The sequence below is a fragment of the Podarcis tiliguerta genome (genome assembly GCF_965153285.1).
Source record: "Podarcis tiliguerta genome assembly, chromosome: 5".
Lineage (NCBI taxonomy): Eukaryota > Metazoa > Chordata > Lepidosauria > Squamata > Lacertidae > Podarcis > Podarcis tiliguerta.
In genome coordinates, this window is record NC_139538.1 from 54,271,342 (window position 1) to 54,296,379 (window position 25,038).

General features: G+C 41.9%; 1 protein-coding gene across 1 annotated transcript in view; it reads right to left on the reverse strand.

Moving 5' to 3' along the window:
- The window catches only part of CPXM2 (carboxypeptidase X, M14 family member 2), a 66,075-nt gene extending 41,882 nt beyond the window's left edge, over positions 1-24,193 (reverse strand). Inside the window, exons 1-2 of the mRNA XM_083439628.1 lie at positions 23,550-24,193; positions 14,241-14,342 (exon numbers count right to left, since the gene is read on the reverse strand). Coding sequence (XP_083295754.1) covers positions 14,241-14,342; positions 23,550-23,874 — 427 coding nt within the window. The 5' untranslated portion in view covers positions 23,875-24,193. The remainder of the gene's footprint in view (positions 1-14,240; positions 14,343-23,549) is intronic.
- Between the last annotated feature and the right edge of the window lie 845 nt (positions 24,194-25,038).

Below are 25,038 nucleotides of genomic sequence, written 5' to 3' on the forward strand. Positions count from 1 at the left end.
AATCATAGTTCTTTAATCTTTGTTTCTAGTTCATCCACTTCCAACTATTAAGTTAGCATTTAGTCAACATACCAGTAGAATAATATCTGTGTTCAAAGTAACCACGGCATCCTGATTCCTCTAAGGTCAATCGCCAGGAGTTAGTAATGATTTAGAACTGTGTTGTCTTCAGTCTAAAAAGCTATTTAAAATCCATAGCAATGTCTTTATTAGTCCCATATGAGGACACAACCTCTCAGGAGTCCACTTGAAAAGCACAAAGTTTTCCAAAGAAAGGGTTGAGCCCTTGAGTAGATATAAACATGCTGGAGATACAAAGGACACAGTTTGATACAGTTTTCAACAAAGTTAGTGTGATGATAACAGAGGTTTTCTCCCATTTTATTATCCGTAATTTATTCACAATTGTCTCATGGCACCACTGCAGCCACATTATTGCACCCTTCTGCAAATGAAACCACTTGCAGAATGATCTGTATTAATTTGGCTGGATTTAGAAAACAACTCTCATCTGACCCATACACATGGAGGAGACAGAGGAGGCAGTGCCTTGCCTGCTCACCTGTCACACCTGTCCTACCTTCAGTGTTCTAGGATGTCCACACAGGGCACTAATGTCTGAATAGCTCTGGTGTAAGTAAAATCCAATATACAATGGATTGTGTGGTGGATCACCATTTTTTTCTGAAATAACTGAACATGCGAAACCGAATGGAGGATTTTATGGTCCTTCATGCAGAGACGTCCTGGGATGTTGTCACTGCTGTCTCTACAGATTCAGGACAGGTGTCAACCAGCCCAGCATCATAGAGGTTGCTACATAAAGCATCCTGGGTGAAACAGTGGAAGGATGATCAATTGGTGTTTCCTAAGAAGTAACAAATGACTAGAGATGTTTTCTTGAATAGGCCATTTATCTGTATGGTAGTGTCTACTCTGTAAGCGGTGATGCAAGAGAAGAAAGAAAGCAGTTGGAACACTGACCCTAGCGCTGACCTCTGGACTCCTCACTGTTCAAAGAAGTGGGGAGCACTCAACTGTTATGTTGCTGAAGTAGAGTCAGAGATGTTTCTCAGTGGTATGATCCTCCCATGTTATTTTGGTAGCATATGCATTGATGTTGGGCTATAACATGGCTCTTTCATATGTCAGCGTTGTCTGTATGAAGAAAGCACATGGCTTCTGATTCTGAATGTTACCAGAGTGGTGTTGGACTGGACCTCCAAATGCATAAGGCCCAGAGCATAAGGCCAAGGGACTATCCAATCCAGTACAGCATCTTGCTCCCCTCCTGGCCAACCAGATGCCTATGGGAAGCCCACAAGCAAGACCTGAGGACAAGAGCATCTTCCCCATTTGCAATTCCCATATTGTCTCCAACAGTGGAGGGAGATTGTAGCCAGCGCTGCAACTCTGGCAACATACTGATGGGGCTTCATATTCCTAAACCTACATTTCCAAAAATCTACTACTGACCCTCTCTTCTTTGAGGAAAAACTTGTTAACATAATCTCGTTAAAAACAAACTGCAGTATAAACCCAGGGTTATGATTATTTAGAGATTTCTACCCCTATCAGAGCAATATGATGGGGCTGAAGTGCCCCTCTCTGGGACAGCTCTATGGGAATAAATCTGTTGCCAATGATATTCCCACATGAGGTAATGGCCAAAACAAGGCATTCCATGACCATGCTGTTACCAGCCCTAGATCAAAAGTCCCCTGTGCTCACAGATTGGACCCTGTCGTCCCTCAGTAACCTAGCCTGCTGCTGGCAATACTTAGCTTCTCTCCCACTGGTGTCAATCGGATGGGAAACTATTGGGTTAAAAAAAAATACCTGCTGAAATAAATAAGCAGTAAAACCACCACCTCAACTCCCGCCCTGACCAGATTTAGATGGCATAACAGGGAATTTGTTTGTTTACTAGTCCGCCCTTCCTGCCCAAAGACAAACAATGTTTTTTTTTAAAAAAAAAACAACAGTTAACTTATAATTGCTCTGCAAGCTCTTCAGATAAGAAAAACAGAATTGATTCAACCTGCTGAGTAAAAATGTGCAATGCCACACAAGGGATAGAAGCTGGATGGTGCCAGAAAAATGATCATGAGTATCTTTTTCTTTCTTTTTTTGCAGATTTCTGCTATTCAGTGTCTTTCACATGCATAAAGTGATAGAAATTCAAAAGTCACCTTTGCATTTCAGTGACATTTTTTACTCTCTGCAAGAACTCCATTATGATTATCTGACTAGGTCTGCCAATATTAAATCCAATGATAGTAAAGCTTTTATGCTGATGTAATTAACTACTTGATCTTTGATACTGGACAGAAGAAAATGCAATTGACATTAACAGCAATGAGTAAAGATGTGAACAAGTTACAGAGAGTGAGGAAAATCTAATATTGGCCATCTCTGCTAAGTACAGATGTGAAGTTTTAATAGTATGCATTGTTTTTGACAGGAGAGGTCTGAATGTTGTATCATATCTAGAAAAAAATACAACGCAGTGTTCAGCCTTCTGTTCTCAAGCATGAAGCCAAACTTTGGATTTGTAGTTGTGCAGAAATGTGCCATATTCATTGATCTAAATTTGATTGTTACCAAATTTACAAATAAAAAAGAGAGGGGGAACTGGGTTTAGTTTTGGAGACATGGCTCTGATTCAGAGCAGAAAATATAGAAACATACGAACACTGCAGATAGACCTGAATAATATCTGAGTTTTTAGGCTTTTCTTCCAGCCTTATGCTAAAACATGGTCCAAAATTAGTTTTTGCAGGCATGGCTAAGCTGACATATTTTCATAGATATCAGGAAGGAAAACATGGACAAGATTTCTTGATAAAGTTAACAGAACATTACTGACTATACTAAAAGATAGGGTTCATTACCAGAATTGAGTTACGGATTAGAACTGTATTTGTGCTATTGTGAACTTCCCTGGAATCAGTGGTGAAGGAAATAATAGAAATGTTTTAAGTAAATAAATAAACAAATAATATCAGCAGCATCACTTTTCTTGTAAAATACAAGAAGCTGTACATAAATGTACATCCCTGATTGCAAACCCTCATCCTACACCATTTCCTTCCTACAGTCTATCCTTATCCATTTCCTTTGCCTTTCCTGAAACCTCTGACTCTATTCTCATCACTATCACACACACAAAAAAGTGATGGACTCAAAAGGTTGACTTGCAATGCATCTGAATCTTGCCATGTGACCCACAGGATTTTATCAGTATTGAAAACAATAGATGCACCGTTTTCTGCCATGAAGCTTTTTTGAGTTGAAAATATGGTTTGATCACTTGGTGTTGTTAAACATTGCCGTGGACAGGCTTTGTGGAGGTTGGATGAGACTGAACAACATACTTCATACAATTGAAATAATTCTGTTTTATTTATAGCTGCAGACAATTGATAGGGGGCGGAGGATAAATTGCAGCTATATTCTGCCACCTTGAGGATGGATCCACTTATATGATATTTCCACATTTGTCCCTAATTTATACCAGATGCTTGGTATATTAATCTAGAGTTTTGAGGGCTTAAATTCCGAACATGGAAGTTTGGGCATCTTGAATACCCCTTACAAGTCACCAGCAAAGAATCAAGTTCTAACATTTTCACACTTAGCCATTGTCGACTTTTGGAATGATGTTTTGCGTATTATGGGCCAGAGTTAAACACTTAATTTGTTTCTTATATTTTTAAAGCAACAACCAAATATCAGCATTGGAAATAAAGAGAAATTGATCTCTGTGTGCAGTTTTATCTTTCTTAAGCCACAAGGAGACCCTGTTTAACATATCCTCATTAGAACACCTTCAATTTGGCCTAATCCTAACTTTTGCCTTTAAGTAAGGTGAGCGGACATGGCACACCAGGAAAAAATACCCTCCTTCCCTACAGACCCTTCTTGGGTGAAGATTAGGTGAGGAGGCCCTCCTTCACCATCAGAAGTATGGGAGAGAGGGCATTCTCTGTGAACACCCCTAAACTGTCTTTTTTACATTGTTGTAATCTGTCCTGGGACCTTATGGTGAAGAAATTCAGAACAACCAAAAAAGTGTGAGAAGTACTTGAGAAAATTTAAACCTCTGAGACTCTTGAGGTAATCAGGGCTGGCCTAAGACATTTGCTACCTGAGGCAGAACAACAAATGGCAGTCTTGCTGCCCACCATCACACACAAGTCAAGGTCCATAATACCTAAGGCCAGCCAAATTATTTTGGTATCTAAGACAAGTGCCTCTCCCTGGGAGTAAAAAACTGTTTTTCTTTTTCCTGGAAGTAAAAATGCAACAACAATAAACCATTTGCTAGCCTTAATGACATCCACAATGAGCTGCCTGCAGTTTCTAAGAGTTGAATGAATGAATACATAATAATGAATAATGAATGAATACGCATAAATAATTTTGTATGCCACCTTTCCACAGCTCAAATCATGCTCAAGGAGGGTTACAACATGAAAATAATGTATAAATTGGCAACATAACAAAAATAGCCGTAAACAATCATTAGAAAATACACAACCAAACTGAACTACTTCCACATAAATCACAGCAAGATTTAAAATAAAAATACCAAAGATGCCAAAAGAAAAAAAACCCAACAGCAACAACCCCCACCCAACAAAAAACAGCAACAATGCCAAACAATACCCCAGCCCAAGAGTGTGTTCAGCAGCAGCTTTTGTAGCTGTAGTCAGTCAGGGCCCTGCCCTCCTAAACCTGCAAGGTTTTCCAGGACTCATAGCCTTAAGTACTGCTTGATACCTTTTGTCCCTGCCTGATCACTGAGGGCCTTGGGTAGTCATTATTCGTGGATTCCTTTGGCTCAGGTTTATGGTAGGGCTGCCATACATCCGGATTGTCCCAGACATTGCTGGGATTTCAAAGGCGGAATTGAGGTATGGGGAGAATTTTCTTTTGGGGGGGGGGAGAAAAGCTCAACAACTTTGGTGGTGGTTTCATAAGAAAAAGCTCAACAGCTTTCAGTTTACGGCTCACATCAACCAGCAGCCATGTGTTTAGAGTTGTAGGCTAACTTCTTTGGAGCTCCCAGCTGAGTTCAGAAGGGCCCCCTCCCTGTTGAACTTCAGGTGCTTGATGAAGACCTTTTTATTATCGCAGACATTTTAGCTAAGCTTTCCTGATTTTATGGTTAGTTTAAACCAGGGGTCAGCAAACTTTCAGCAGGGGGCTGGTCCACTGTCCCTCAGACCTTGTGGGGGGCTGGACTATATTTTGAAAAAAAAATAATGAACTAATTCCTATGCCCCACAAATAACCCAGAGATGCATTTTAAATAAAAGGGCACATTCTACTCATGTAAAAACACGCTGATTCCTGGACTGTCTGCAGGCCGGATTTAGAAGGCGATCGGGCCGGATCCTTAGTTTGCCCTAGTTCCTTAGTGGGCCTTAGTTTGCTCACCCATGGCTTAAATTGATTTTTTCCTTTGTATCTCTTTAGTGACCTCAGTGTACACTGCTTTGAAACAATGGTATAAGTGGCATGTATAAATTGCTGAAATAAATAAAATTAAATAAAAATATTTCTGAAACAGCCACACTCTGGAAGCCTTTCCCTAGAAAAGCACAAATGTGAATTTTCAAAAGCGGGATGGGGCCCCCTCAGCTCTCCATTGTCTTTGGAATTTCATAGGTCTTCACTCATGGCTTTTAAGAGCTTAATGATATCGTTCCCTTTTCTGAAACCAGCTGCATCATGTTGCTTTCACAGAGACAGATCAGAATGCTTCAGCTTGCTGGAAATATTTTTGGAGTTCAGTATCAGTATTGGGGGTAATGCCCTCTCCTCCCACTGAACATTTCGTCATTCTTTGCACGATAGCAAAAGAACAGGGAGATAATTATCACTGTGGTCCCTCTACTCCAAACATGGAATTGTTGAACCAAACATTTTGGATATTTAGAAAGGCTGAATTGTTTATTCATCAGTCTCCAAAGGAGTGCTCCTTTGCACTTCTGGGTTCCAGCTGGCTGTGTGGCTGCCAACTTTTTTTGTTTTTAAAAAGCACATTTAACGTTGAGCTTCTGTTATTTTGGCAGGCTTGAAAGTGGGAATTTCCAGTAAATCTGTTCTCATGAGATTTCCCCTCCAAGTTTTCAGACTGAAGAGGTTCAGTTAAGCTTTAGATAACATACAACAGGATATCTTTGAAACGGGTATGTTTGAAACTACTGCTGCTGCCTTATCTTGTCTTAAGCAATATAATTTTATGATGCTCATAAAATGAACGCTGTATATATATCAAAGACCCTGTGGACATCCTGTTTTCAAACTGTTCTAATGATTAAAAACATAGCTTGAGAAGAGGTTGCTTTCCTGTTTGCACGCACGGTAACCCAATACCAAAATGCAGGTAAATTATTATCATGTTCCTCCAAGTATATTGCTGTGATGTGTATCTCTAAAGCAGTAATGTAATGGAGCATCAATATATTTATTAAAAAAACAAGAATCAGAAGAGATTCTTTGAGCAGAGAAATTGCAGGTGGTAAGAAAGACACTGTGGGTAGATACAATGTGCGGCTGAGTAGTTACAGTGCTAGACTAGGATCTGGGTGACCAGGGTTCAAATGCCCATCAACCATTAAACTCACTGGGAGACCTTGGGCCAGTCATGATCTCACACTAACCTACCTCACAGAATTGTTGTAAAGATAAAATGGGGAGAAGAAGAACCAGGTTACACCACTATGATCTCCTTGGAGGAGCAGAACACCTTCAGTGGTGGCCAAACTCGGCCCTCCAGCTGTGTTGGGACTACATTTCCCATCACCCCTGACCACTGGTCCTGTTAGCTAGGGATGATGGGAGTTGTAGTCCCAAAACAGCTGGGGGGCTGAGTTTGGCCACCACTGACTAAATGATAAATATGGAGTAGAGAAATGTTAGGAAAGGATGGGGTAAGCAGCCCCTTCCCTAATAACTTTTCTTGTTTAAAAAGAAGCCCGCTCTTGAAACTGTTTTGCTTTCAAAATAAAGCAAAGGGACTCCACTACAAATCTTTTCATGTACTATTATTTAGAATTCTTTTCTGAAATCTCTATGCTTGAAGGAATTCTATCACTGAAGGCAGAATTCTGATATAAGAGCCCCTATGTCCTCCTCACTAGGAAGCCATTTGCTCTTAAGTCAACAATAGGAAGTAAGTCTGATTTTGTTGTGGCTCACTCCCTAGTGCATGTATTTCAGGGTTATAGCCTAAGCCTTGGGACAAATTGACAGAAATAGCTATGCCACTAACAAGGCCCTGGTTATAATAATGCAATTGGAGCTCTTGAGACCTTCCTGGGTTGGGCCCTCGCAGCTGACCTAAATTTCCAACTTCCAGTTTTTGAAAAAAATCCAAGTCTCTAGCCCTTGTAGAACCAGAGGTGGGAAATGCTTTAGATCAGAGTGAACTTGACAACATTTCCAGCACAATCATTTTGCGTTTCCATACTGGCATGCAACACAAAAAGACTACAGTGCAATCTGATCCTGTGGAACAGAGGACATCCCTAGGAACACCCTCATACAAAGAGAGTTCATATATGCAGCCTAACCTTAGGAGAATCCCTGGACATCTCAGAGATAAAACTGGAAAAGCAAGCATTTACCACTAGTGATCAAGGACAGGTTAAGGTTGTTAGAAGACTAAGAGCAGTTCCAAAATTAACAAACAAACAAAAATCCATATGTGCTTGTAGTGTGGTTCATCACCTTAGAAATTATCCTCACATAATCCATAGTAGTGACCTCTACTTTCTTGCCCACAGCTCAAATGATAAAGATTTTTTAAAAAATAAAATCCACTGGATGCATCCAACCATGCCTAAACCAGAACTTTGGATCCTTTCCAAGGAAAGACAAATATCAGATCAATCGTGGGTTAAGCCAGGGTTAACCAAAATGGTGCCCTCCAGAAATTGCTGGACTACAATTCCCACAATCCCTTTCTATTGGCCATGCTGGCTGCTGCTGATTGGCACTGTAGTCCTGGCAACCACTAGCTGTGAGAGTGTATGACTTTGTTTTTAGACATTTTCAATATGTTATTTTATTTTAAAATGCATTGTCTTAACACGGATGTGTTTGCCACCATGGGTTCCCTTGGTATCAAAGATAGATTATACATTGAATAAATAAATAACATTAGAGGACACCACATGGGCTATTCCAGGGACATAGGCACTGACTCCTAGGGGCTGAGGCAGTTTTGTCTACCCCCCGCAAAAAAAATTATAAGGGGGCCAGGCCCCCTCAATATTCAGGGGATGTCACATGACATTGTGCAACCTCATTCCCGCCCCCTCCGCCTATCCTCTGGAGAAGCTAGCACCTCTGTCCGGGGGTAATAAGCTATGCAACTACTAGTATCGAAGCTACAAACATGAATCTGACCAAACTGCGGGTGGCAGTGGAAGACAGGAGTGCCTGGCGTGCTCTGGTCCATGGGGTCACGAAGAGTCGGACACGACTGAACGACTAAACAACAACAGTATTAGGCAGGTATCATCATTGTATTGCTTTCACAATACAGATCTACTCAGGCATGCTATTTTTATTAGATGCATGTTTTTGCTTTTGTATTATTAAAAAATCTTCCAAAGTTATCTCTATTTTGATAATTTTATCACGTCACCTTTTTAAAATATATATATGTTTTTATTGCTTTTTAAATGTGTCACCATTCATGTAAACTAGTTAATGATTTATTTAGTGGTATATACATATTGCTAAATATATGGTTTTCTTTTCCTGCCAAGACACCCTGACTATAATAATCTTCATACAACAATCCACCAAATATTCATTTTTCATAATGGAATGAATGATGGAATGGTTTACAAGTCAAGATCCTCTTGAAAACAAATAAATATCAGTAGACAAAAGGAATCACATACATATAGGGAGAGCAAAATAAGCAGATTTTTACGCAGTCTGGTCTGCATGAGGAGGCAGAGCAAGAAAAAGATGGAAAGGAAAATTGCTTTTTTAAAGTAGGTAACCAATATACCAATCAGTTGAAAAACTGGATCGTTTCTCCTCTTCCAAAATATTTCCATTTGCTTTCTGCCAACAAATGCTTTCTTTTTTAGGTTGCTTTAACAAATCTTCAATTCTGCCAGGCACAACAAGAAAAAAACCATTCTTGTTTTCCTACAGAACCCTCATGAATGATAGTGTCTCTCCTCCACATGAGTATAGGAAATGAGACTTATATAAGTTTTATAAAAATGCATAGGCCCATATCTATGCCTGCTCAAAGATTTTGGCTCATGTCTTCCCATGTATAGCATGGTCAGAATGGAGTCTATTATTTTCCAACACAGTTATTATAGCTAGTTAAATATGATTTACGTTCAGTAATCAAGTTCAATTAGAATGCAATATGCAATTTGTATCTTAAGATTTAATTGTAAGTTTCTCTTCAAAGAAATGAGGGAAAGTATCCCAGTGAGGGGGGCAGCCGACACTGGGACATTCCAGGGCAAACAGGGGGTGGAGAATGAAGTGCTCACAGCATGATGGAGGATGGCAAGGGGATGAGGATCAATGCACAGAATCCAGAGCAGCAGGACCCATCACCAGAGCCAGAGGGACTCCTGTCCCCACAAACAAGGCAAGCTCTGAGGCACAGGGAACAGCAGTCAGGGTGCTCCAGGAGGCTGAGGCAGGCAAGGGACCACTGCCCAGCTCTAGCTGGCCAGGTGGGGCTTGTTAGCTCTGGGATGAGATGTGTGATTCCTCAGCTGAAGTAGGCTCAGGTGAGGCCCACCTGCCTCATCAAGCCCAGATGCTGCAATCAGCCTGCAAAGTACAAAAGGGAAGCAGAGCTGAGGTGCTGTGCCTGCACAACTGCTTGTGTTGTGGGGCCTTGACTTGGATCCTCCTGGACCTCTATTGGACTGTGTTTTGGGTTTGACTGGACTGTATCCTGACTGCTGGACTTCAGACTTGGCTACTTGGATTGACCCTGGACTGCATTTCCTGACCTTTGGATTTTGTGTGGCTTGACTCCTGCACTATGAACTTTGGACTTGGCTTACTGTCTTGCTACCAGGTAGGCCCAGGGGTTCAGGACACAGGATAAGTGAAGAATAGCTTAAGTGTTCTCTTTGCAATAGAGCTGAGCTTATGCTGTTGAACTCCCAGCCAACGATTGTGAATTATGTGAGTTGTAGTGCAATAGCAGTTGGAGAACCACAGGTCAGCTAGCTGGGTGAATCTCATGATCTGCACCACACCTCTCACTCTGCGAGAGGTCTGCCACTTCAGTTAGGCAGGAACCTGACAAATTCCCTTGCCTCTGGAACAGTCAATCTCTAGCTAAGCCTTGAAGCTAGGTTATTTTTCTAGTGTTAGTACATGTAAATGAATCAACGTATCCAAAGACAATGGCCTTTTTTCTTTCTAGAGAGCAGAAGCTTTGAAATTCCTCTTTATACTGGGTGAGAGGTTTCTTTGGCAAAGATTTGTGATTCCCTAGAGGATGAAATTTGGAAAGCCAAAATGCTCCATAACAGTAGTTGTGCCAGTACATGACTATCAGGCCAAATTCTTTAAAGCTCCAGTCCAAACTATTAGTCATATATGGTTTGGCTTCTTCCATTATAAAACAAATGCTTTCTTTGAAAATACCTCTTCTGATCCTATTTCGCATCTCATGGGGCAATGAATAGCCTTAACTCAAAATCTGCCAACGTTATTGAAACAGGAAGCTTAGAAACTTTGTAGAGGTATTAGTCAAACATTATTTCAGATGAAAGCTTTGTTTCCAGTTCACCTGATTCTACTTTATTTCCCTTCTCCGTCATAAAGCAATACCCCGTCTCTTTTAAGGTACATGTCAGAGCCCAGAACAACAAAGTATTCATTTTTCCTTTTCATTGTACTTGTTTAAACATGCCTTTCAATGCTTTTTTCCAGTCAACCCTTGATGGTTTATTCCTAATATATAATGTAGCTACTTTACAATACTTCATTCCAAAGATCAGACTGTTTGAGAATGATGTACCTGCTCTCTGTAGTGGCAGATTTGCCTCCCCCTGCCCCCCCCCCATGAGAAAGACACTCAACTTGGTCTCTCCCAGAGGGAGGGGGTCATGAGTCACAAGATCAGAGTGTCCAATGGAGTGCCAGAATAGTAGACAAGTCTCTCCCTGCCCTAACTGGAGATTCATGGGATTGAGCCTGGGACCTTCAGGCTGATTGGTTTGACATGGCAAGAACAAAGCAGTGAGATGTAAACAAACTGGGACGAGTATAGTATTTTCTAGCTGGTGCTCTTGCTTAGTCAGAAGGGAATGTAACTGAACCCCAAAACCCCTGATTGTTCTGGCCAATGGTTGGGCCACAGCATGATTCCCTTCTACTTTGTTATCTCAGAGCAACTGACAGTTAGAACCAAATATAATTTCTGACAGGCAGAGGGAAAGGAAATCTGCCATGCCTGTTCCTGCTCTGGATGAGGGATGAGGCCAAGTTGCCTCCCCCCCTTGTGTGGATATTCTTCATAGAAGGCAAGAGATACCACTTTTCTGTGACCCTTGGTCCCCTAGGTGATGGATGGGGGCAGAGTGTCCTTCTCCCCACTCCATAGTCCCAGGAAGTGTGACAAATGGAAGCATGATTCAGAATTTGACGTCTGACTGTCAAAATGTGTTTGGCTATTTTTAAGACTATATTATTGATTGATTTATTGGTTTCCATGTGGATGCAATAATTTGAATCTCTTGCCAGATTTTTAAACATAAACAGTGAGGCTGTTTTGGCTAGAGTGGAACAAATGCAAACCATTCAGATTTGATTTCGCTTTCACTATTGCCAAACAAACGAGCCTTAACATCTGTTTCAAATGATCCTTCAAAATTGTCCTGGATACTAGAAGGAATATATCCAAGCAGCCATTCAGGCTCTAGGGAGCCATGCATCCCAAGTTAACCAAGGAAGCTCCTGAACAAAGGCGTTGAGAATCTTTGGGTTTGTACGACCTGACCTAAATTGAGGTAAGGATTAACCCAGGGTTGGAAAACATGTGGGCCTTCAGGTGTTGTTGGACTCCATTTCCCATCAGTCTTGGCCAGAATAGCCACTGGTCAGGGATGATGGAGTGGTAACCCAACACCTGTGCATGCTTATTCCCACCACAGGGTCATACTGTTCAACGTGCTGCCAGAAAACAGGCTTGCACAGCCTTCCCCAAGCCTGGGAAGCATTTACCCAGTTTTGGGAAGGAGGCACGATGCTCTGACAGGATCCAAATGCCCCCCCTCCTCCTTCCCCCCCACAAAAAAGGGGACAGAAAAAAGCACTGGCTGCTAGCCACAATTACTATATTCATGATGGTGCAAATGTTTAGGTTCAGCCTCCTAGCAATACTTTAATTCCTAATCATTTCCTGATGAGATTCAAAAGCATCAAAATACATAAGTGTTGGTCTAAGTATATTGATAATACAACTGAGACTGACCTATATTTAAGATAATGGCTGCAATCCCACACACATACATGCAAGTAAGTCCCATGGAGTTCATTAGCCTTATTTCTGAATAAACTTACATAAGATTGCATTGTACTAAGCATGCACTTAAATACTACGGCATATGGGGGGAGTTTTTTCATCCTATTTTTACTGCAGATGTACAATTGTGTAAAGATGAACTTTGCACAGCTCCCTAGAGGAAACCAACCAGGAAATGTTCAGAAGTCCACAAGTGTGTAGTGTTTGCTCAGTACGGTGTAAATCTCTGGAGAATAGTTTGAAATTGGTCTGGTGTGGCCTATCATTTCTTCATGATTCATTTTCATCTGTTCTATGGCACTTAAATAATATTTTTTTCTAGGGTTATACAACATCCATTGGAATTTACCTTTTGAGATAGTTCAACTCTATATTGTGGGGTGAGCTAGTGGCATTTATTTTGAAGACTCTATAGATTTGATGGAACTACTTAATGCAAAAGTAAACTTTACTGCTGCAGAAGTGTTTCTGCAAATTTTCTACAGGAGTCTAAGGAGAATGTGAAAAAATACATGTCAAGTGTCATGTAAAGTACACCTCAAATGTTTTTTAAAAAAGTTTGTCTAGTTCCTGAGGGCTATTCTGTGCATAATGCAGATTGAGGTGCTAGACAGAGGTAGTTTTGAGCCTGACTCCTTCCTACAGCAAGAAGGACCATATTTTTGAATGCCCTCCCATCATAAAAAGAACCTCCCTGCTTATAATAAATAAGCGCTTTGGGAAGAAAGTTCTTCTCTGTTGTGCGGCAGTTCACTACCCGCAGGGTGATTCTTTTAATCCAGTCAAAAATTCAAAAATATGATCTTCCCTTACAATTTGATTTCTGTCTCCCTGATATGCTGGATTATTACAAGCAGGTAATTTTTTCATTTAATCATTCAAAAATATTACGCCTTCCCTTTACTGAATGAAGTGGTTCAGTTCAGAAAGCTACCACCTACATCTGTCCCACACTGCCCAATGGAGACAACATTCGGTCCTGCTACTGTTTCAGAAACCCACCAATCAAGTACCTTTACAATATTCGTGGAAAACTAGTTTTGTTGAACAAAATCTCTCATAGGAATGAGGGCTGCCGCTAATAACTAGGCAGTTTATTCATCCACCCTTTCCCTTTTTGTGAGTTCAATGGGAAAAAACTGTGGGGGAAATAGTCTCAAGGGTTAAATGTGGATCTCCACCCCTGTTTACCTGACCCATAGAACTCTCCCTAGACCACCTTCACTAGCTCACTAGCTCTCTCCCCCCCCCCCCGTTTGTTTGTTTGTTTTTGCCTGACTGGAATTTGTCCTTGAATTCTGATAATTCATGTTGCTTGTCTGGATGTGATGTGGAGAGGGCTGGGTGAGTACTCTCCCCCCCCCTCCACCCACTTTAGCATCTTAGCTCTGCCCACCACTTCCATGTGGGAAGGGAATGTGGCTTTCGGGCTGAAAGAGGTTTCCCATCCCTCCCAAGACTGATCAACGTGGCCTGAGGTGTAAATTAAAAGTAAACACAACAGCAAAAGCTGCAGGTTTCAAGCCTGTAGTTTTAGTCAGCAGCTAATAAGAAGGTTCCAGAACACACATCTGGAACTGACGAGTGTTTTGTAATGAGCTCTCTTGAGGAGGTACCATTTCACCTTGTTATTTCTCTCACAAAATTGTTCACTGAAAAAAGTAAGATGCCATCTGAGAGGATTCAAGCTTACTTTCCCAGCTCTCCTCATAAGTGCTTCGTCTTTCATAGTCGCCATCTGGTGTCCTTTCGTTGCTTTTCTTGTTTTTCTCACCTTTCTTGTTCCCATTTTTAACTGTAAGGAGAAAATAAAAAAATTGTGTATTGTTTCCCCCCAAATAGAGACTATTGGAACATAAAAGACAAAATCCACTTAATGAAGGGGGGACCCCCATATTTTAATCCCTTCCTCTTTCTGCCAACAGCAAAAAATCGTTCTGGGCCCCAAAAATCAGATGACTTGGCCATTGCCCAGTGTTACAGCACCTCCCTTGCATGTAGGGGTAATATGGGCCTGTCAGTTACAGGCTTCTCACTTTCTCATTTCCCTACCCTTAAATTCAGTTCTCCACACTTATTTATTTATTTGGGCGGGAATATCCTCTAGAAAATTCATGCATATTTATTTACTGTTTCATAAAATTGATATACCACTTGGTTGTAAGAGAAACCTTAAAGCAGTTCGCAAATTGTGGACGTTGTGGATTTCTCCTAACACATTTTTTTGCATGCAGATTTGCCTAATATACACATTTACTTCAAAGTACTTCCCCCTCATATAATTCATATCTGTAGGTTATTTTTGCATTTCCGTACCCATTCCTTGGCTGTCAAACTGGGCTGCAAAATTCAGAGAAGTCTGAAGGGCCATTGCTGGTCAGTATAAAGTATACTCTGCTAGATGGACCAATGGTCTGACTTAGTTTAAGGCTGTTTGCTAAGTTCCTAATACTGGATACACTTCCAAAAAAAGTGAGATGTGTCTTATGAATTCCCATGGGGCATGCAGTGCAATCCTGTGTGTGTTTATTTGGAAGTGAATTTCACAGATTGCAACAGGACTTGCTCCCTGGGAAGCATGCACAGTTTCTCCAACCAGCAGTCTAAACATCTACACAGACAGATTAATGGCACAGTGCACAATCTAGCCCAAGTCTAGCATTTTAAGTCTACTTTCAGCTGAAGATTTAAGAAACACACACTTCTCCATGAAAATCAAAGTGGTGTGCAATTGCTTAACTTATGTGGCAGAGTTTTACCAACAGATGTCAGGACCTGGTTCCTGTATGAAATTGGGATTCTTGACAGTGACAATCTCTGTTTCCAGACTTCAAGTGTATCTGTATCAGTGAGGATGCAAAGTTAAGAGCCCTACAGACCAATGGGTTGATTGTGACCTACAGTATGTTTTTGTAGGCATTGCCTTATATTTTGGTACTCATGACATGACTCATAGAGAGCAGACAATTTCCTGCAGAAGTTCATGACCCAAATTCCCATAAGTACGCTGTAAATCTTAATATGAAGGTACTGACTACTTGAGTGTCGGGGAGTAGCATTAATAAAGGCTGTAAGAGTGGAACAAGCTGTGAGCTGGAAACACTCTTCCATCACTGGCAAGTAAAGGAACATGGCAGGCTTCCTATTTTATCTTCCAGACACATCCAGTGAATTGGTTTAAATTCCATCAGGGGCAGAAAACAAAGAGGCAGTGTCTTTCACATGTTATGCATTATCCATAGACAACTTAAGGTGCAAATTTAAATCCTGGCTTTCACCAAAGTATTGGATCTTGACTATATTTGGGAGAGTGCAATTGTGCTCATGAGCTGCTTGTGAGTTTCCTATAAGCATTTGTTTGGAGACTGAGAACAAAATGTTAGATGAGATGAGTCCTTGGCCATATCTAGCCGGGTCCTTTTTAAGTTCTTACGACCTAATACAGAGTTTCAGAACAGGCATATGATTCACATCTAGTGATCTCAAGGAAGTTTTGGCTTGTAAACACTTAGCTGAGAGTAAATCCCGTTGATCTTGATATTTTTGTTTTTAAATTATGTTGCTTTTAGGGAGGAGGACTCCACCGTACTTGGATTCCAGAGCAGACTCATCAGGTCCAGTCAAGATAGATCTTGACCCAGATGAGATCAGTGGTCAGCTTCAGAATCCACAGTTTGGTGTATTTTTATCAGTGATCAGAAGATAGCACACTGCCCCCCTGCCAATTCCCACCCCCTTTAAAACCTTTGAAATAGGTGCTCATAGAACATGATAGCATTCTATTGCTACAAGGGGCAATTGTACAGAAGAAAGCATGGCAGTCCCAGTGCAGAAGTGGCAGTCCCATGCTGGCTTCCCAGTTGCTACTTGCAGACTTCCCTGATGCCTTGTCTCTCTTCCTCCTAGTCCTTTTGGGGCGGGGCGGGGCACAGAGGTACGCATATCCCTAAACATCTTGTGAATCGAAGTTTGGCATCATTGAGGGGCAGTATTTCAATATGAGTAGAAAAATGAGAGCACCCCAAACATTTTTTTTTAGGAAAAGGACTGCTTCCTCCTAATAAGCAAAAACAACCCATGTGTTTGATAGCTGGTGTAATGGCTCCACTCCACCAGGCAGGCTTTGTCTGCTCCAGAAGCCAGCCATTTTTTCATATAATTCCCCTGGGGAGGGATAGAGCATCTCCAAATCCCATCATTCTCATGGGATCTTTCTTCATGTACTTTTAATACTTAAAGCGGCAAGTAGCACTAGCCCCACAAGTTTGGGGCAATTGGATACACTATTTCAAATGTTTTAAAGGGGAAAACCTGAGAGTGAACAAAGGCAGCTCACAACCTTTGTACCACCTCTTAAGTACTTGTACTTGTGTTTTAAGTGTGTTTCTGGGCATTTTTAAAAGGATTTTTAAAATCTGCATCAAAGCAGGTCAGAACAGACTTTTCTCTGTAACCAAGAAATAGGATGGGCCTGATTTTAATGGGTCTATCAATCCCAAGTTCTTAACCATATTAGGCATCCTGATGACAGGTTGGAACGCCAGGATATAAATATTTTAAATGAATAAGAAACAAACATGGAGATTGAATCAAGTACCATTTCTCTGGATCCTCTTGACTACCCACTATTCGAATAATTTATACTGATTTCACACATGCCACTAGAATATGCAGCTGATAATAACAATGGCAAAAAAGAAGGGAAGTCTGCAATATGCCATTTTGCCACTTTTCAGTCCATGCACCCTTAGTCTTATTTTGTGCTTCCTGAAACCACCCCTCTTTTTGTCCCCCTTTCAAATTCTGAGTCAAAAATTTGAGGATGTGAACTTTTGTCACACCTCTCAGCCCAACTTTCAGTAGAGGCTCTTTGGAGCCTCTCACTTTCTGCTGCAGCTTGTGTGTAAAAGACTTAAAAATTGTTATCATGCAGGGAGGCGCATTTGCAATCAGTTTTTGAGTTTCCTGTGGCTTTTGTATCACATGTGAACTAATTGACATTCTTTTTGAAGAACATCGTCGGCTCCCCTTCCACCATTTCCCCCCACAGGGCTGGAATGAGCTTAAATGAGCATAAATGAACTTATGTATAGTTTAAGCTCTCTCCTCTGAATGGAGTCCCTCTCTTTAGTCATTTGTACCATATTAGGAAAGTTAGAAAGTCTTATTGCCTCCCTGCTAATACTTTCCACTGCAGCAATCCTAGATTGCCATCATGTAGGTTTGTAGTGCTGAGGTTTACTGCTCGAAAGAACTGCTGCTACCAACCGCACACACAACATGCAGCAGGGAGATAGCGAGAGACAAGAAAGAGAAGAGAGATCCCCACTTGCTGTATTGCTGCAGCTGTTCTCACTGAGCAAGCCTGAAAAAGAAGAAAGTGAGACGATGAAAAGATGCAGGAGGAAGCCCTGATTCAGAGCCAGACACTTTAGTTCAAAGCAAGATGGGGAAGAGAGAGGAAGTAAAAGAACAGTGTGTGCGTGCGCGCACACACACACGCACACTCATTCAGCAAAGCAAGAGAGTACCACAGCAGCAGAAAATACTGACAGTGTACACCGACCACAAGATTCAGTTCAGAACCTGACTCAGTGCTTCAGAAAACAGCCACATTTGATCCAAAACCTTTTAGAGGGTATCGTGCTTGGAGAAACATCCAGTTTTGTCAAAAGAAAAAAGTTATAGCTGTGCGAGCAGTGAGAGGTTAAATTGACAAAAATGCTTGCCTCGTATGCAATGCTGTCAAGGTCAGCCTTACCTTTAGGCATAAGGAGGTAGCTGCCTCAGACAGCAGATTTTGGGTGTCACGAAATCATTGTTATCTATGATAGGTTTTTCCTTTGAGGTGGTGGGGCGGGGGGAGGTGCTTGCAGGATTTCCTGCCTGAGGAAATATCATAATTTGACCAGCCTTGGATGCTACCCAACATGACTTGGACCAGGAAGGGGGCACCATTTGCTGCCCCCACTCAGCCAGCAACATGTCCTGGGTCAGCCCTGAAAATAATTGCTTTGCATTGCTAAGACAGAGGAATGATTGAGCAAATAATGTGGCAACTCAATGTATTGTGGGTCTGTTTCAAAGTCTAGTTACAAAGCATTGCAGATCAGAATCCAAGATAGATATGAGGAGGAGTATCTGCGCTAGCTGGAGGGGAGGTGACTGCATAACTTGTGTGTGGTGGTGACAGTGCATTAGCTGCATGGCAGATTCCTATTCCAAGCAATCACTGAAATGCTTAAAAATGTACATTTCATCCTCAGCATTCATAAGAAATTAACCAGAAATGGAGGCACGTGTTGACACTCATGGAAACGAGCACAAAACTAGGTAAGCACTTTCAGAACCATCTTAAAGATGAATACATTCCCAAGGAACTTTTCCTGATGTATATACAAAATGCAGAACAGTCAGGATTTGTTGGTTTGGCACATCAAGATTTCAGAAATTAGAAACATAATGCAGTTTGAAAGGCTTGTGTTTCGCAGGAATGCTATGGAGAAGAGACGTTTGGCATGGAGGCATTTCAGAATAAGGAATGTTCCCTTAAATAAATTACATCTGGCAACTCCGGCAAGATATTTTTATCCTAGACTTACTTAGATGGAAAACATAGTTCTCATCCTAAAAGCCTTTCTATGCAATCTTTCCCTGCCAATAAAATCTTTATATTAGGGGTGGAGGGAATACAATTTTGGTGCAACAAGGATTTATTTATTTGAAAAATAATAATGCTTAGCCTTTCTTTAATGTCTTGCATCAGCCTTCACCAACCTGGTGCCCTCCAGATGTTTTGGACTACAATTCCTAGCAGCCTCAGCTAGCCCAGATGTCCTGACTGCTGATGATGGGAGTTGTAGTCCAAAACTTCTGGGGGCCACCAGGTTGGCGAAGGCTGCTTCACATGTATTATCGCAGTCCTACTTGCAACGCAGGTGGTGCTGTGGGTAAAAGCCTCAGCACCTAGGGCTTGCCGATCGAAAGGTCAGCGGTTCGAATCCCTGCAGCGGGGTGCGCTCCCGTTGTTCGGTCCCAGCGCCTGCCAACCTAGCAGTTTGAAAGCACTCTCGGGTGCAAGTAGATAAATAGGGACCGCTTACTAGCGGGAAGGTAAACGGCGTTTCCATGTGTGGCTCTGGCTTGCCAGAGCAGCGATGTCACGCTGGCCACGTGACCTGGAAGTGTCTCCGGACAGCACTGGCCCCCGGCCTCTTGAGTGAGATGGGCGCACAACCCTAGAGTCTGTCAATACTGGCCCGTACGGGCAGGGGTACCTTTACCTTTACTTTACTTGCAACTACCTAATTTACACTTGATTTATACAGGAAGCTTATCCTGTACACGTTTGCAAAAAGTATCATGCACCCACTGAAGCACATGCATCACAAACTCCTCATATTCACATCCTATATTGCACTGCCTATAGATTTATAATGCATGCAGCTATGGCAGGCTTCCTCAAACTCAGCCCTCCAGATGTTATCGGCCTACAACACTCATGATCCCTAGCTAGCAGGACCCAGTGGTCAGGGATGATGGGAACTGTAGTCTCAAAACATCTGGAGGGCCGAGTTTGAGGAAGCCTGAGCAATGGTAAATAAAGTGCACACACAGCTACTATGAACCAGAAAGTCTCCTTTCAGGATGCAGTGAAGAGAGTGGGCTGTGCACACCCTGACTCACCCCAATTCCCATAGGGCTTCTCCCACCACAGTACTTGCCAGGGCCTCAGATCTGAAGGGAGCACCCAGGTTCCTCGTCCTCTGCCCCACATCATCCCAGAGTCTTGGGCAAAAATGCTATGTGAGCCCACTCAGTGGCCCTATTCCCCCTGTAGGATATAGAATCATAGAATTGTAGATGACCATGAGAATCATCTAGTTCAATTCCCTGCAAAGCAGGAATATGGGGATCAAACCTGCAACCTTGGCATTATCAGCACCACACCTCTAGCCAACTGAGCTAGCATGGACCACCAGTGGTCCTCGAGCTTCACTCAGCATGTTTGTGAAAAACATTAGTCAAAGAACCTAAGTGAGCAGGATAGACCACTAATGGGTGGGAGGAGGCCAGAAAGATAGAGCAGGGAGGGGGATAAAAATAAATAAATAAAATAAATAAAAAGAAAAAAACAATTGCAAGTCAGACATCTAGCACAGTTGCTGCAATGAGCAGAAAAATAATGAAGTGCCCTTCCAGGACCCTCAACAATTTTCAGGTGGTCTATGGGGTTGGAGTTTGGGAACCACTGTTGCAGAGCATGTCACCAGAAGTCCTGCAGGCTCTCACAAGACATCCTGGTTTGGGAAGGTGGTTGTGGCAAACCTGTCAAAGCCATAGCAACATAGCATTCGTCATTCTCTCTTTAGTTACTGACCTGCTACCTACCCTTGCTTTGATAGTAGCAACACTGGCTTGCCACTTGGGCACTGGCCTGCTTTGTTGTGGTTGAGAAAGATGTTGTCTGCCACTTGGGGACCTTTCTTGCTGCCAGGTGAGTTGTGGTCAGGGCCAGGGTTCCAGGCACCACCCCCCATGGTAGATTTTTCATCTATCCTGAATTTAGTAGGTGACCTACCATCTTTCAACCTCTGCACTACATATGCAATGTGAGGTTAAGAAGACCTGATATACAGACTACAGGTCTTGCCAATGTGTGTATTCCTTGTCTGTCTGGTCTATCTCTCTCTCTCTCTCTCACACACACACACACACACACACACCCCTACCCCTACCCCTACCCCTACCCCTACCCCTACCCCTACCCCTACCTCTACCCCTACCCCTACCTCTACCTCTACCTCTACCTCTACCTACACCTATCTGAAGCCATCAATTGCTGGTGTTGTAATAAGATTGCCTGCTTATAGACCAAATGATTCTCCATGCATCCTGTATAAATCATGGAGTGTTGAAGCTGAAAGATACACAATTAGTGAAGGACACCTACTTAGTTCATGGTAGCAGCAATATCTGAGCTGAAACTTCCCAGGTCAATCCGTTGGCTGCTATAGTATCTGCGTCTGTATAATTCCCAGAAGTGAATTATAGGGTATAAATATGAGGAAGGCACTATAGGAAGTGTGTGAAGCAGGGGCTGTATGGCATTTATCACATCAAATATGATGTGACCCACGATGTGTCATTGGTGGGAAGGTGAAGAATAGTTCTGTCAATTCATATTATGCATTGTAGTTAAGTGAAACTTAGAATTGGTCCAATGCAACTGATTTAAAACAATGGAAATGGAAGGCAAGCTATCCAGCACAGTGTTTGAAACAGCTGCATTGGAACTTTCTATCCCCATTAGTTTACATTAGGCAAACGTGTGTATAAGTGTTCGTAGCGTTCAGACTGCAATGAATTTTAGCCCTACTCTGATTCAAAGGAACTACTGATTGGTACCAGCTGCTCAGCCAAAGGGCAGATCACATGTTCCTAATTCCTGTCCGTCAGCTTTGCTTCATTCCAGTGCAGACCCAGCTGATTCCTTGCTACAAACGCCTAATTAATCCCACATGCCTTTAGTTCTGCCGAACTGAAGACAAAAGGTGGTTTTAACGCTAGCCAGTTGAATTTTCATCTTCTGTACACAATCTGTTTTCTCAAATCCCATTTTACAGAGGCAGGCTGTTGTTCCTGCAGGCAGATTCACAGCTGTAAATTAAGGTTCCTTATCTCCTATTGGTAGTGCCCTATGCTGTCCTGCCCGTAGGAAAATAGTGTTGTTTGTCTAGGCATGCTGTGTAATTAATCTGCATAGAAGAATCTCACAAAGGTCTATCTAAAAGTCCCGTATATCAAGAGGCATGCAGAAAGGTAGTCGTCATGTTGCTACAGTTCAGTGAAGTGAGACTGGTGCAAGCAGACACATCTTTAAGGTGCAAGGGTTCCCTAGCAGAGTATGCTGTATCAGCATATTCCTCCCAGAGCACATCCCTCTATCTCATAAAGCCATATCATAACTGCACAGGTCCTTAATATGTCTCCTGTCCAGCATTCAAACACTTTATGGTCCTAAAAAGGGGGGGGGGAGATACCTGTGCTTATGTTTTGAATGCAAATAAACGAAGGGCACAACTGATACAGTTCCCAAAATCTGGACCTTTAAAGCAACAAATCCAGGTGCAAATTCTCTCTCAGCCATGAAATGCCTTGAGCAGTTCTAGACAAATATTTGGACCATATTTCAATATTCTGGGCCATATTTCAGCTGCCTTAGCTTACTACACTTTATGTATTGATGCAGGAATAATAAGCAACTTATGTTACATAATGTGCTATAAAATAATTAAAGTAATAATAATATAATCATAGTAGTGTTTGCTGAGGTCAGATTTGCAATCATAACCATGTCTACTTAGAAATAAGTCCTGTTGAATCCAGCATGGCTTACTCACAGGGAAGTGGAGTTAGGACTGCAGCCTCAGTGTCCTGACCCCAAGGCCCAGACTTTAATCACTGGGTTACACTAAGTCCTGATTCACAATAAAAATCACAAATTGATTTTAGTTTATATCCACTGAGATCTGGCTTTTGCCGGGGAGGGCTTTGTTATGAAATCAGAAGTGCACACTTCCTAGAAGCAAATCCCAGAACCCCTATATGAACCTGGGCAACCTGCGAACAAAATTCAGCCCATCTCTACCCTTGTTGGCAACATGACCATTTTACTAAGGAAAAAAAGAAAGATGCACACAGGATGTGTGACTTTAAGAAAACTTTTCCTGAAAACCTTTAGAGCGAGAGAGAAAAGGAAGTGGAAGCAAATTTTAGTCTTCCCAAAAGAGTGAAGGCAGGGGTTAAAATTAGACTTTCAGACCAGCGTGATCACTAATTCTGTTAGTATAACAGCTGTGATTAGTATGAGGGTGTTTAACGTCATTAGCAGTGCAATTACTATTTCTGCTTTTCTGCTTCGGATATTAACTTACGGGGGCGAAATCCTTTGAGACCCATCTGGAATCTCAAAATTTCGGAAGTGAAAGAGGAAAGTTACCTGGTGGGGTCTCGAGAGTGGATTTGTCTTTTTTGTTGGCTTTCTTCATTTTTAACTCCTTCTTGCCCAGCTTGAATCTTTGGGGTTCTTCTGTCCCCAAAGGGGGCTCGGTTTCTTCCTCCCTTGGCTGTTCTGTGAAAGGCGAATACTCCTCTTCAGGATCTGGAAAGGAATAATAATGATCCCTGTTGATGATTTCCTGCAGATAGTAATCCTGCTCTTCCATAGGTAGAGCCCAGGTTATATCCCCAAGCAGTGTCAGATCAAAAGCACACAGCGCGAGGCAGAGCTGAGCAAAAGAAGCTTTCTCGACAAAGGAGGTCATTATATATTTTTTGCTTTTTTGCAGTAGAAAGCTCCTCTGTGAATATCCAGTGCAGGATCAGCAGAGAGGGGAAAAGAGATCTTGGCAGTTAGCAAACCCCAGAATCAAGAGCAGAGTCTGGGATAAACACTTCTGCTTTGGAGTAGTTTGCAAAAGTTGCAAGTAATGATGTGGGAGTGAGGACTGGAATCAGAGGGAGGGAGGTGGTTGCCTGAGGTCCATGTGATCGTCGGGGCTCACCAGCCAGCCAGACACACATGCAGACATACGGGAGAAGAGAGAGCTGGCATTTGGCAGGTGTTGGACTCTGTGAATCCTTTACAGATCTTTGCTCCTTTCTCTTCCCTCCTGCTCCTCCCCGCTCCCCAGGCAATTAAAAACTTTAATCCAACTCTTGGCACCTAAGATGCTGTGTTTTGAGAACTGATATTAACACAGTCTAAATACTGTGTATTCAAAGAAATGAAAAACTGGCCATGAGCCTCGCTCTCGAAATCCCTGTACAAAAAATGTATCTCTATTCTCTTGCCAGGACTATATGCAGTGGGGTGTGTTTGGATGAAAACTTGGAAGGGGGAAATGTTTTCTCCTGTGGTTTAGGGGTTCCTGCTTCCCCTTACAGAATATTAAGATTGCATTCGGATTCTATGGAACAGAAAGGAAAACATGCTTGTGAAAATTCCTTCTACTCTTCCAGCTCTTGATAAAAAACAGGTGCAGACCATCAACAGCATAGAAAGTTTACATTTTACATTTATAATCCCTTGATAGACTAAAAGGTTAATAATCAGGATTCTTTCTTTTGTAGATTTTCAACTTTACGTTATTTTATTTCAGGCATTATTATTTTTCTGAACGCCCAATTAATCAGGTGGCCCTGGATAAGAGATCAGTTACCGAAAGCCTAAATTCTCCTTCAAGTAAGTAAAACAGTTCCACTTGAAGGTTTTTCAAAACAGGAATGAGTTAAAAGCATCAGAAAGATATCTCACCTTCCAAAACACATTTCAACAGCAAATATAAAATGTTGGCATTTCTCTTTACTGGAGTTCTGTATCTGTACCAATGTAATAGAAAGGTACTACAAATCCCATGTAACTTTTTGCCATACACAAGTCAGTGTCATTGCTAATCCCGAGCCAAAATGACAAGCCCATTTTCACA